This window comes from Bufo bufo, chromosome 5 (assembly GCF_905171765.1).
Source record: "Bufo bufo chromosome 5, aBufBuf1.1, whole genome shotgun sequence".
Taxonomy (NCBI): Eukaryota; Metazoa; Chordata; class Amphibia; order Anura; family Bufonidae; genus Bufo; species Bufo bufo.
Window position 1 is genome coordinate 117,812,298 of NC_053393.1, and position 13,130 is coordinate 117,825,427.

At 49.7% G+C, this 13,130-nt stretch overlaps 1 protein-coding gene across 1 annotated transcript in view; it reads left to right on the forward strand.

Moving 5' to 3' along the window:
- The window catches only part of ARMC1 (armadillo repeat containing 1), a 48,747-nt gene that overhangs the window by 16,683 nt on the left and 18,934 nt on the right, over window positions 1-13,130 (forward strand). The window contains exon 4 of the mRNA XM_040432817.1: window positions 2,884-3,073. Coding sequence (XP_040288751.1) covers window positions 2,884-3,073 — 190 coding nt within the window. The remainder of the gene's footprint in view (window positions 1-2,883; window positions 3,074-13,130) is intronic.

Here is a 13,130-nt window from a genome sequence, read left to right on the forward strand (position 1 = left end):
AGACATATTTACTTGACTTTTCGGAAGAGCAGAAGTGACACCTTCCACAGTTCCACGCAGAAATAACACTGAGCGCATCCGATGCTGAGCATAATAAAGAGCGGAGCAGTTTGTCAATGCTGGTATTTATGCATGCTTCACACATTTTATTGTGTCCATATGAACTGCATTAAAGCTAGCAGCCTCAACTCTTACTGAATAATTGAATTTTATGGTCTGTAAAGACCCCCCCCCGTAACAGCTTTGTCTTATATTCCGAAGGCTAAAGTTTTTTAATAAACTTTTTTTTCCTCCCTTCTATGGCTTGATTTAATCGACGTTAACTATCTGCCTGTGAAAAAAAAAAAAAAAAAAGGCTCGACCAGATCATCCGCCTTTTTAACTAGCTGAAGAGAAATTAGCATTCGCTTTGGGTGATTAGGAGTATTAATATAGTACACGCTTAATGATCGGCTGTCCCTTAAAGGTGCAGATGTCTCAGGCATCGCACCACTGCTCCTGATGACTTTCTTTTCCCCAAGTCCTAATTGTATCTTGTAAATGATGATTGAATAGTCTGCTTGGCTATAGGTCCTCTGCGGTGATTGATGATCCAGCAGGACTACGTGCGCTTGTTTAGAACGATGGAGCAATCAGTGGACTGTATGGGGATGAATGATTGTTGTGACGATTATTCATCCCCATATTATTTGTATATTGTTGGCAGCACCTTCCGTTTACATGGCAGACGATTGACGCTGTTCACTGGGTATATTTACAGGTTTACAGGGGGCAATGATCGGTAACGTTTCTTTGGCCGTTTGTCGGTACATATAAATTAGCCTTCAGATTATTATTTTTATTACTTTGTATTTTGTTATACTTGTATTTAAATATTGTAGGGCAATTGTTGCTTTTTTGTTGAATTTGCTTATTCTCTCACTTCTGTAAAAAAAATAAAAATCTTTTTGATCTCACTCATTGATTTGAAATGACTGAAGTAGTGCCTTAGGCCTCATGCACATGGGCGCGTTATGGCTGTGTACCACCTCCAAATTGTATGGAGCCATAGTAGGGCATAGGGCTGCAGTAAACAATTATTTTAGTAATCGAGTATTCTATTGATTATTTTTTACGATTAATCGAGTATTCTAATAAGAAAAAATGAATTAATAGACTGTTTTCCTTTATAAAAACTCATCAGACCCCCGGCCATCAGTCCCCAACACCCTTCGTTACCCCCTGTGCGATCAGCCCAAGTGCATCAGTTCCCCCAAGTGCCATCAGATCAGCCCCTCCATGTCCCATCAAATCTGCCCCTCCATGTCCCCACTCCCATCTGCCCCTCCATGCCATCCATTGCCAGCTGTCCCCCTTCAGTGTCATGTCCCCAGCGCCAGTGAAATAAAATACTTACCTTTTCGGTAGGGGTGCTGTTCCACAGCCCCTTCCTCTTCTTCTCCATGTGCTGCACTGGATCCTGACGTCACATCCTGACGTCAGGATTGAATTGAGTAATTCGACACAAAAAAATAATTGATGCAAATTTTTTGCATCGAGTATTAGTTTGTGTCATGTGACCACGAAGCGGGAGTGAAGCGCTTCCTATTACTTACCGCTCCGTGGTCACCCGCCGGCCCGTACCGTGCTGCACTGGATCCTGACACATCGCCAGGATCCAGTGCAGCACGGTACGGGCCGGCGGGTGACTACAGAGCGGTAAGTAATAGCAATCGCTTCACTCCCGCTTCGTGGTCACATGACACAAACTAATACTCGATGCAAAAAATTTGCATCGATGATTTTTTTGTGTCAAATTACTTGATTCAATCGAGTAATCGTTTCAGCCATAATAGGGCACCCACTTTCTATGGTGTCCTACTACTTGGCATGGCATACTCCAAAGTATATGTAAAGATAGAAGCATGTAGAGTGCCTACAGCTCTATATTACTGTGCGCAGGGACTGTTTGTTCCGCCATTCAGCCTCCTGTACGCGGCTTATAAGGCTTTAAAGGGGAAGCCCAGCCCTTTACAACTCATGGCCCTTCACTTCCATGGGAGCTGCGCGGCAGTAATCGGCTCTGAGCACTGCACAACGGTCGGAGCTGTGTAGTTCTGCCATCAGAGCTACTGCAGAAGAGCTGATTGGCGGGGGGGGTGGGATGTCAGACCCCCGCTGATTAGACAGTGATGGCCTATCCTGAGGATAGAAACATAGAATGTGTCGGCAGATAAGAACCATTTGGCCCATCTAGTCTGCCCTATATACTGAATACTATGAATAGCCCCTGGCCCTATCTTATATGAAGGATGGTCTTATACCTATCCCATGCATGCTTAAACTCCTTCACTGTATTTGCAGCTACCACTTCTGCAGGAAGGCTATTCCATGCATCCACTACTCTCTCAGTAAAGTAATACTTCCTGATATTACTTTTAAACCTTTGCCCCTCTAATTTAAAACTATGTCCTCTTGTAGCAGTTTTTCTTCTTTTAAATATTCTCTCCTCTTTTTCCTTGTTGATTCCCTTTATGTATTTAAAAGTTTCTATCATATCCCCTCTGTCTCGTCTTTCTTCCAAGCTATACATGTTAAGGCCCTTTAACCTTTCCTGGTAAGTTTTATCCTGCAATCCATGTACCAGTTTAGTAGCTCTTCTCTGAACTCTCTCCAAAGTATCAGTATCCTTCTGGAGATATGGCCTCCAGTACTGAGCACAATACTCCAGATGAGGTCTCACTAGTGCTCTGTAGAGCGGCATGAGCACCTCCCTCTTTCAAGGATAGTCCATCACTTGTAAAGGGTTGAACAACCACATTAAGCTGGGATTCCAAATGCTCATTTTATGTCCACGAGCTGTACCTACAGTATGTGAGATGCAAAGTTTTTGTCTTGATTCAGGACTACCACACCAGGGGACACACAGCAGCTTGCCACAGAAGTCTATGATCTTCTGCAGTCATCCAACACAGCAGATGGGGATTGTATGAATGAGATGAACTCTAGACGGCGGAAGGCCCATTTTTTCCTTGGAGCTACAAATAAACGTGCCAAAACCGTGGTCCTGCATATTGATGGCCTTGATGACACGGTAAGTGTATGTTTGATCCCCTCATTTAGCTGGTTTCTTCCTACATACCATCAGCGTGGGGTGAGCTGGCATTAATCAGTAGGTGTAGGCACCGTTTTAGACCATCAACTCTAGCTAAAGGGGTCTGATATTTCGACAATCCATGGTATCTCAACAATGTTCGTTGTTGAACAGCATTTTCCAGTTGTACATTATAGGATCAATCTCCATGCAAAGTGTCAAAACCTGCATATTAAAGAATCAGTTCTACAAAAATCTTCCTAGTAGTGCTTGATGTATGTTAGTCTGTACTTGGGCTTGGTCATCAGTATTAAAATGGTGGGGGTCCGACATGATGCACCCCCTCTAATCAGCTGGTTGCAGAGCACATAGGTCCATATACGCTATAGCAGCCATGCCTGGTTACTGCAGCTTACTTTTTTTGCAAGTGAATAGTGTCAGTCAAGTGCGGTCTGTGTGATCAACTGATCGTTCCTGGAAGTTGGATAGGTTAGGAATACTTAGAGAGCCTGTCACCTCACCTCTCGATACTTTTGTACGGGTTTCGATACGATACCGGGATTTCCATTTGTTCGATACTGGGCTGCGCTGCTGCGCAGTCTAGTATCACAGAACTTGGAGCGCGCTGCTGTCAGCACGCTCCAAGTTCACTCAGCAGCACAGGGGAGAAGGAAGCAGTCTCTCCCTCCCCCCTGTGCCACTGCTGCCAATGAGGAGAGACGGGAGGAGGAGGAGGGGCGAGCGCACTGCCCCATAAATGAAAGTTAACTTCTAATAAAAATACAGGAGGCGGCAGAAAAATCACATAGCCGGCACCCTGCCTCTATGACAGAGCGCTGCGAACAGCCACAGTTAACCCCCCAGGTGCCGCACCTGAGGGGTTTACTGCCGCTGATGGCACCCTGATTCTGCAGGCACCTCCTCCTGTATTAAAGGTTAACTATCATTGGTGGCGCAGTGCGCCCTTCTCCCCAGTATTAAAAACATTGGTGGCTCAGTGCGCCCTTCTTCCCCCCCTCCCCAGTATTAAAAACATTGGTGGCGCAGTGTGCCCCACCCCAGTATTAAAATCATTGGTGGCAGTGGCCATAGGGTCCCCTCCCCTCATTAGTGGCAGTGGCAGCTTCTGATCGGAGCCCCAGCAGTGTAATCCTAGGGCTCCGATCGGTTACCATGGCAGCCAGGACACTACTGAAGCCCTGGCTGCCATGGTAACATCTCTGCTGCTGTGTGCACTATACACAGGGCATCAGGGAGAGTGTGAAGTCCTATTCACCCTAATAGAGCTCTATTAGGGTGAATAGGACAAGGGATCAAAAGATCCCAGGTTCTAGCCTCTAAGGGGGGAAAGGAAATAGTTAATAAACAGTAAAAAAAAAAAAGTATAAATTACCCCCTTTCCCAATTTTATATATAAACAATAAATAAACAGATCACATATTGCCACATCCGAAAAGTCAGAACTATTAAAATATAAAAAAAATCTCCTATGCGGTGAATGCCAGAACAGAAAAAAAATTATTAAAACTGCACAATTCGCCATGTTTTAGTCACCTTGTCCCCCCAAAAAATAGGATCGGACTGTTCAATTATGAGCCAGACGTTCCATAAAATGTGGAATGCACACGGCTTTTTTGGGTGTTTTATTTTTTTCGCGTAGTATAGAGTATTGCAATACTTTTTTATGGTATCGAAACCGAATCAAAATTTTGGTATCGAAACAACCGTAGCCTGTTGTAGTAACCACAGTACTTACATTTCCCATGTAGTGTCAATTCTGGAGCACCTATTCATGTGACTCTGTGTTGTGCCATTCCTTTTTTATTCCTTCTGGAAGGTATGAGTGAATTACTGCCAGTTTGCAGTGAAGGTCCAGTTGGGTGTTACTAGTTGGGGGTGTGACCCCGCACAGTCAGTTACTATCCAATCTGTGTGGCCAGTGTCAGACTGGGCAGGGACAGACATGTTAGAAGAGGAGACAGGTCGTCTTAAAGTGTATTTCTCGCCCAGTTTCCTTGGGGGACACAGAAGACCTTGGGTATAGCTCATCTCCATAGGAGGCGTGACACTAAGTGAAAGCTGTTAAGCCCCTCCTCCACAGCTATACCCTCAGCCTGGAGAGAGAGACTGCCAGTTTTTTGCTTAGTGTCCAAGGAGGCAAGACACTCCCTGCTCTGCAGGGCTGGTTTCTCCTTGTTTAAATTTTAGTTTTTTAGTTTTTTCTTTTCTTTTTGTTCCAGATCATCAGGGATAACAGAGACGCACTAGACCTCTCTGTTCTCCCGGGGTTGAGCTGCGCCAGTGGCGGTCACCCGCACTGCTGCCTCCCCCACAGAAGACAAGGTGGATCAGGGCAGCCCAGCTCCCCTACATCCCGCCAGCGCAAGGGTCGCCCGCACGCCAAGTCCCTCTTCCAGCGTCCTGCCACTACGGTGCCAGTAGCTGAAGGGGCGACCCTGCTGGAATGGACCGAGGGTGAAGACGGCTGTGGTAAGAGATTGGCTTCTCCAGCCCTACGTCTCCCACCCCCCCACCCTGGTCTCCTGCGTGCCTGACCCCCATATTGGGCCTCTAGTCCCCTGCTGGATCTATGCTGGCCCCTGGGGTGCCGCAGAGCGGCAATCTCCTTCTGCCCCCTTCCTGCCTGGGACATGCAGCCAGTGGCTGTCTCCACAGCCAGCTACAGAAGCGGCAACATAGTTTATTTCTTTATCAGCACAGGCACCCGGTCTCTGGGTCCCCCCCTACATCTCCTACCGGAGTGTTGCTCCAGGCCTGAGGCTCCTGACGGCTGTGGAGTAAGGCCTCGCCTCCGGCCGACATTGGTATTCCGGTGCGGCCGGGCGCCGCAAAAATCTTAGCCCAGGCTCCGCGGCCTGCCAGGCCGCCATTCCGGGTCCCTGACTTTTCCGGCCGGCGGGGTGGGCTCCCGCGGCCGGCAAGCCGCCATTCCGAGCAAGCCGCCATTCTGGGCCCCTGACTCTTCCGGCCGGCGGGGTGGGCTCCCGCGGCCGGCAAGCCGCCATTCTGGGCCCCTGACTCCTCCGGCCGGCGGGGTGTGCTCCCGCGGCCGGCTTTGGGCTTGACTTCTAGGCCCAGCAGGCCCCGGCCGACCGTCGGTGCCGGTCGGTGGGGCTCCGCAAATTTTGGCCCAGGCTTCGCGGCCTGCTGGGCCGCAATTCCGACCGGCCCGCGGGGTGGGCACCCGCGGCCGGTTTGATGCGCCACTCCGCCTCAGGTCCTGGCGGTACATACCGGGCGCCGCAAAATTCCGGCCTCTGGTGGAGGGGGCGGGAACTTCTCCAGGCGCGAATTTTTCCCGCTGGGAGCTTCCTCCGCCCCCAGGGGATCGCAGCGCCGCCCTCCAGGCCGGATCCATGTTAACCCTTTGGGTACAGGCCGGATCCCAATGGGCCGGTATGGCTGGCCCCCCTTTTTCCTTTTTCCTGACTATCTGTGCCCCTATATGGTGGCACCCTTTACCCTCAGAGAGGCTGTGTTTTTAATAAAAAAATAAATAAAAAAAAAGAAATAATAATAAATATATATATATAATAATAATAATAACAGATTTCTTTTGGACTGCGCAGGACGCTGCAGCCTCATCAGTAGTGCTGCATGTCTGCATGCCCTCTTTCCACAGGCGGCATAGTGTTGCGCTCCCAACCTGCGTCGCTGCTAGGGCATTTCCCCTTTTAGGCGGTTTTCCTGCCCTCTTCCAGGATACGGCGCTGGCCAAGTGCATGCGGCCCTTCCGTAGGCAGCATTCATCATCTCTCCAGTTATGGTGCCTGCCATGTGCATCCCCCCCCCTCCTAGGCGGGATACTGCACTCTCCCTGGCTGCCGGCTGGACATGTGCATGACCCCCTTTTAGGCGGAATACTGCACCTTCACCGGATACGGTGCTGGCCATGTGCACGACCCCCTTCCATAGGCGGAATGCTGCACTCTCTCTATGGATTTGCTGCCGGCCATGTGCACGACCCCCTTCTCTAGGCGGAACGCTGCACTCTCGCTGGATTCACTGCCGGCCATGTGCGTCACCCCCTTCCATGGGCGGAACGCAGCGCTCTCACTGGATTCGTTGTCGGCCATGCGCGTGACCCCCTTCCATGGGCGGAAGGCAGCGCTCTCACTGGATTAGTTGCCGATCATGTGCATGACCCCCCCCTTTTTAGGCGGAATACTGCACTCTCACCGGATACGGTACTGGCTATGTGCACGACCCCCTTCCATAGGCGGAACGCTGCACTCTCTCTGATGGGCTATGATGTACTTATGTACTATGTTACTATGCTGCACTCTCACTGGTTTCGCTGCCAGCCATAGGCATGACTCAGGCAGCATACATACATCCCTCTGTCTGTGGTGTTTTCTCGCAGGTACGTTACTGGCCATGTGCATGTACCCCATACATGGCGGGGTGCTTGCACTCTCGCTGGATCCGCTGTCGGCCATATGCATGACCCCCTCTTCCGTGGGCGGTGTACGCACTCTCGCTGGATTCGCTGCCTGCCATGGGCATGCCTTCCTTCCTCAGGTGACATACATACATTCTCACTGACTCTGTTTGTCTCTCACCAGTACGTTGCTGGCCATGTGTATGACTCCCATACATGGCGGGTGCACGCACTCTCCCTGGATGAGATGCTGGCCATGTGCATTACCCCCCCTTTTTGTCTGGGCGGCATGCTACACTCTCACCAGATACCTTGCTGGCCATGAGCATGGCCCTCTAACATGGGTGGAACGCTTGCACTCCCATTGGATACGGTGCTGGCCTTGTGCGTGACCACCCCACATTCCATGGGCAGAATTTGGCACGCTCATGAGATTCACGGCTGTCCTTGTATGGCTGTGCTGGACTTGTACATGTCCCCCCTTCATTGGCAGAGTAGTTGCACTCTCGCTAAGTCAGTGTTGGGTGTATTATTGCACACTCACTTAATGCTAGGATAACCCTGTGCATGTTCCCCTTTCACTAGGTGGACCTCCTGCGTTCCTGCTGGATTATATGGTATGTCCTGCTTCTCTGAAGTAGGTACGGCCTTAGGCATCACTCCCTTTTGGGACTGGCCTTTGCACTCTTGCCGACTGCAGTTTGCCAGATACAATTTCCCCCCTTTCGGGGCGGACTGCTTGCGTTCCATCGCATGCTATACTAGGCTTGTGCATAACTCCCTTGCAGGTTGCACTTTGCAATTACGTACATGCTGTGGCACTCTGTGGCGAGCCCCCTTTTTCGCTGAATTACCTTTTGCAGTGAGCGGACGTTCTTGTGCGTTGTTTGGGCCGTGTATGCCTTCTCCTCCTGTAGGTGGGTTGGCCTTCTCACTGCTTACGGGCTGCTCGTACGTATGCCTCATCTGCTTCCTGCGGCATACTTTTGTTTTCTTGGGATACGATGCTTGCCGCAAGCCTTGCACTCGTCTCTAAGGAGTTCATTCTGTCCACCTGACCCGGACGGGCTCTACTTGCTCTATGCTGCACGGAGCTGGGTGGTACTCATTCATTTAGTTGGCCCTTCATCCCAGGGAGTGTTCGTGGTTCCTAGATGCGTGCCCATTCGTCCTTCCGCGGTATTGCTTCCCTGCGCTAGTGGTCACATGGTCGAGAGTGCTGTTGTCTGGAGCGCCCCTCGAATTCTTCGTTGGCTCTGGCAGGACTGCGGTTCCCTTGCCTGCTCAAATTTCCTCCTCTTCGGATGTAGTGTGGTATGAGTCCTTCCTCTTGGCGCCTCTACGCTTCAGTCTGATCTGCTACCAAGTGCGGGCCGCTTTTCTCGGGAAGGTCACCCAAATTCTCTTGGGTGCTCGATTACCCAGGTCGGAGGACCTCCACCTTGGGTTCTTCAGGGTATTCGCCTTCTGCGAGGCGGTGAACCGGGCATCTCACAGTGTAGCAGGGTTCTGCTTTTGAGCTGTCCTATGGCTTCCCTGTTGCCCACTCCTCCGTTCGGTTGGAGGGTGTTATGCCGGCCTCTGTCTCGACTACCTTATCTCGCTGGCTCTGTTTGGCTCCCGCTCGGTACAGATCACTCCGATGTGGCTTCTGTCCCGCCAGACTTCAGAGGCTGTTCCTTCACTGTCCTCCCCTCTGGGGAGAGCATGGTTGTTCATGTGGATGGTTCCGGTGTTCCTTTTGGCCTCGTACTGTCTCCCTTGTTCACACTGGCTGTATTGGCTGTGCCTATTTACCGAGTCTACCGCGTTCTGTCCTCCCGCTGAGTGCAGATTGCGTGGTCCATTCTAAGACAATGGTCCTGCTGTAGACTTACCTTCTCGGTAACTTGGGGGGGACTACCTTTCGGTCCAGATTGTCCTTTGATCTCCCACACCGGGACTGTAGAACATGGCTACATCAGCATGGACTTTAGCCTGTCTTGTCCTGGCATCTGGCGGATACTGGGCGGACCCTTTGGTTCCGTTCCGTCTGTCCTTCTGCTCCCCCACTGGGTGGATACGGGACAACGTTGCTCGGGGGCCGACTGGACCAGTTTTGTCGACTTCTGCCCGTGTTACTGGTCTGCGCCTGATCACATTGGGTTTTCGCCCGCTTGCCAGGCGACTCCAGCGGGTTCGCTATTGTCCGCTCCTGGCTGTATTTTCGTCCAGGATCTGTCGTAAGACTTATGTTTTTTTTTTGTCTGGGGTTCTGTGGGAAGCTGTGCATTCCCCACTCTGACTTTTTCTCTCCCCATGGTTCTGTCTTTTTTCCAGTCCGGCCTGGACCTGGGACTGAGATTCCTTTACTTGAGGTGTCAAGTGTCAGCGCTGTTCTTCCTCTTCCAGCGTTCCCCGGCCCTCTGGGCCTGTCAAGACCTTCTTACTCGAAATGGCTCTTGGGTTCCTCTGTACTGTCCTTCGGTACCGCCCTGGGAACTACATACTGAGCTCTCGGCGCTCCAATCTTTTCCTTGGAGCCGTTACAGAAGTTCTCTCTACCCCGCCTGTCCTGTACGGTTGTGTTTCCGTATCAGTCGTGTCTCTGACGGGTGCCTGAATGGCCCCTTTTTTTGTTCTGAGCCTTCTGTCTTTTCCCAGGACAGGGCTGTTTCTACATCCCGTTCCTTCCTTCTGAAGGTGGTGTTGCCTTTCGCTTCAACACTTCACCGATTTGGACGTTGTTTGGGCCTTGCCGGTTTTACTTGGAGATCTCCGACTCTTGTCGACGTTCGGTCTCTTGGGTTTCCTGGAGGTCCGCGCTTAGAGTTGACGGACTCCAGGGTCGTTTTCCTCCGCTTTATCAGATTGGCTATTGCTGAGGTTACCGCACCGAGGGCAGGATTCTGCCTTTGCTGTCACCGTTCATTTCACCAGAGCGGTCGGTGCCTCCTGGGCCGGAGGTATTGGGCTTCGGCCATGCATTTGAGCAAGGCGGCCACAGGTCTTCCTTGCACGCTTTACAGAGTTCTACAGGGTGCATACTCTGGCTTCGGCGTATGCTGCTTTGGTCCGCCTGGGTCTGCAGGCGGCGGTTCCTTGATGCCTTCGGGTGCTTCGCCTTGGAGCTGTGGTCCCTCCCCTTTTGGACTGCTTTTGAACGTCCCAAGGTCTTCTGTGTCCCCCAAGGAAACTGGGCGAGAAAACGAGATTTTTGTATAACTTACCAGTAAAATCTCTTTCTCGCTCTTTCCTTGGGGGACACAGCACCCACCCATTCATTGTTTTTCTCTACACGGTTTCCGAGTTTGTGTTACCCGTTGGGTAGTTGGCTTGTTGGTTCTTTGTTGGACTTTGCCTTTTCTCACTGCTTGGACACGCAACTGGCAGTCTCTCTCTCCAGGCTGAGGGTATAGCTGTGGAGGAGGGGCTTAACAGCTTTCACTTAGTGTCACGCCTCCTATGGAGATGAGCTATACCCAAGGTCTTCTGTGTCCCCCAAGGAAAGAGCGAGAAAGAGATTTTACTGGTAAGTTATACAAAAATCTCGTTTTTTACTTAAAATAAAAATAAAAAAGTTTGATTTGACATATCAAAGGTTTTGATTAGTAGAGGTCCTAGTGCTAAGACCCTGGCTGATCACTAAAAGAAGGAGCTTTAACTTTTTCAAATTTGGCCCTCTAGACTTTGTTGAATCCATCTCCTGCAGTGAGAAGACAAAGTGTTCTATGCTAGATCTTCTCTCTCTCCGTTTTAGCCATTGTTGGGGGTCTCGGCACTCAGATCCCCACCAATCAAAACCCTTGCTATGTCGATATGATACACAACTTTTTTTTTTAAAGTACAGGGAAACTTTTAAGTCCTAGACAACCCCTGTAATTTGAGACTTTTGGATCCCTGGTTGAGGGTTTAGGTTTGGTTAACTGTTTCCATTACAGGTTTATGACCATCAGGAAGGTTCAGATGCTCACTTTCCCTACCACACTTAATATTTTACCTTGTCTTAGGGAGGGGGGGGGGGGTGAGTTCCCAAGTGGGGGTACCCTCTAAATAACTTCCATAAGCCCTAATGGGGAAATCCCACAAACAACCCATTGACAAGTATGGCTCTGATTTTGGAAGAAATCAGCCATGTTAAGTCAGAAGGGCTCCCCAGTGATTGGTTACAATGGTGAACTACCAGATTTTCCCTTGAAGGAGTATTCTGGATATGAGACGTCATCTCCTATTCATAGCATAGGAGATAACTATTAGATTGATGGGGGTCCTGCTGCTGGGACCCCCACCAATCACAAGAACCGAGGTTGTCATGCGCACTGCCACTGCATTCAACTGAATGGGCATGGGCACTGCCGATCCAATCTGTCACTCTGTTTCAGAGGGACTATGGGGTCTTGTCCTCGTGATCAGTGAGGCTGCCAGTGGCAGGACCCCACCGATCTAATAGTTTCCCCCTATTCCATGGATAGGGATAATTTCTGATAAGCCTCCCAAAGACCCCTTTAATATTTCTGCTGCATTATTTATAAAAGAGGTCTCACTGTCTGGGCGTCCAAATGACATTTTCTTTTTTTTACCCACAAGACAAGGGTACAAGAGCTTTCTTCTCTTTTTATATTCGCTTTATTTTGTGTCCCACTTAGTTCCGCACTGAAGACGCGTCACAAAAGCATGTACAAAAGATGAATGCGAATGACCCCCTCCTGTTATTTTATCAGAAACCAGTGGGCACGTGTCTGCCACAAAGAGTATTCATCCTTCAAGTATGACGCCAGTCCGCTCGTTTGAAAAGACTGTCTGGCTGCGGAGTGTGTAGAGCGAATACCGTGCACAGCGCTTGTGATCTCCGATTTGCTGAAGGGTTGCAACATCTGCTTTGATGCGTTCCGTCAGCATGCTTGCAAGGTGTCTGATAAACAGGGAACTAAACACTAACTGCTTAGCAATGAGCACTTCAGTCAATCAAAGCCTAACCAAGGGGAAATGCTTTCCTTATCATATGGAGCAAAGGACTCTTGGCTTTCCAGCAACGTCTTATGATTTACAGTTTACTTTATCTACTTCGATTTCTTTTTTTTCCTTTTTAGTATGTAAGCATTGTACCTTTTAGTCACGAGTGGAGAACACATGTCAAGGTTGTTCTCTGCCTGACCAAGCATGGATTATTTGATTGAACAGCTTGGCTCGCAGGCCAGAGGACCAGTTGTGTGCTTTCAGTCAGCATCCTTCCCAGTGTTGGGCACATTGCTCCGAACTGCCATCATCTTTCATGAAGTATTTCACTTAGGCCTCATGCACATAACCATATTTATGGTCCTCGTCCAAACCGTATTTTTTTGCAGATCGGAAGTTGACCCTTTCATTTCAGTGGTGCTGCAAAATATGCGGAAAGCCCACCGTGTGCTGTTTGCATCCGTATGTCCATTCCGTCTTCTCGGAAAAAAAAAGATAGAACATATCTTACTGACAAGAATAGGCATTTTTAACATAGGGTGGGGCGTGCGGAACAGGAAAATGCGGAACACGCACGACCGGTATCCGTGTTTTGTGAATCCATGGTTTGCGAACTGTATTAACTGATACGGTTTGGTGCATGAGGCCGTATTCTGTTAGTAAGATCAAGGAGAGGGCTTGTGATATCCATGACCTTTGTGTGAAATTAAAACAAATGAT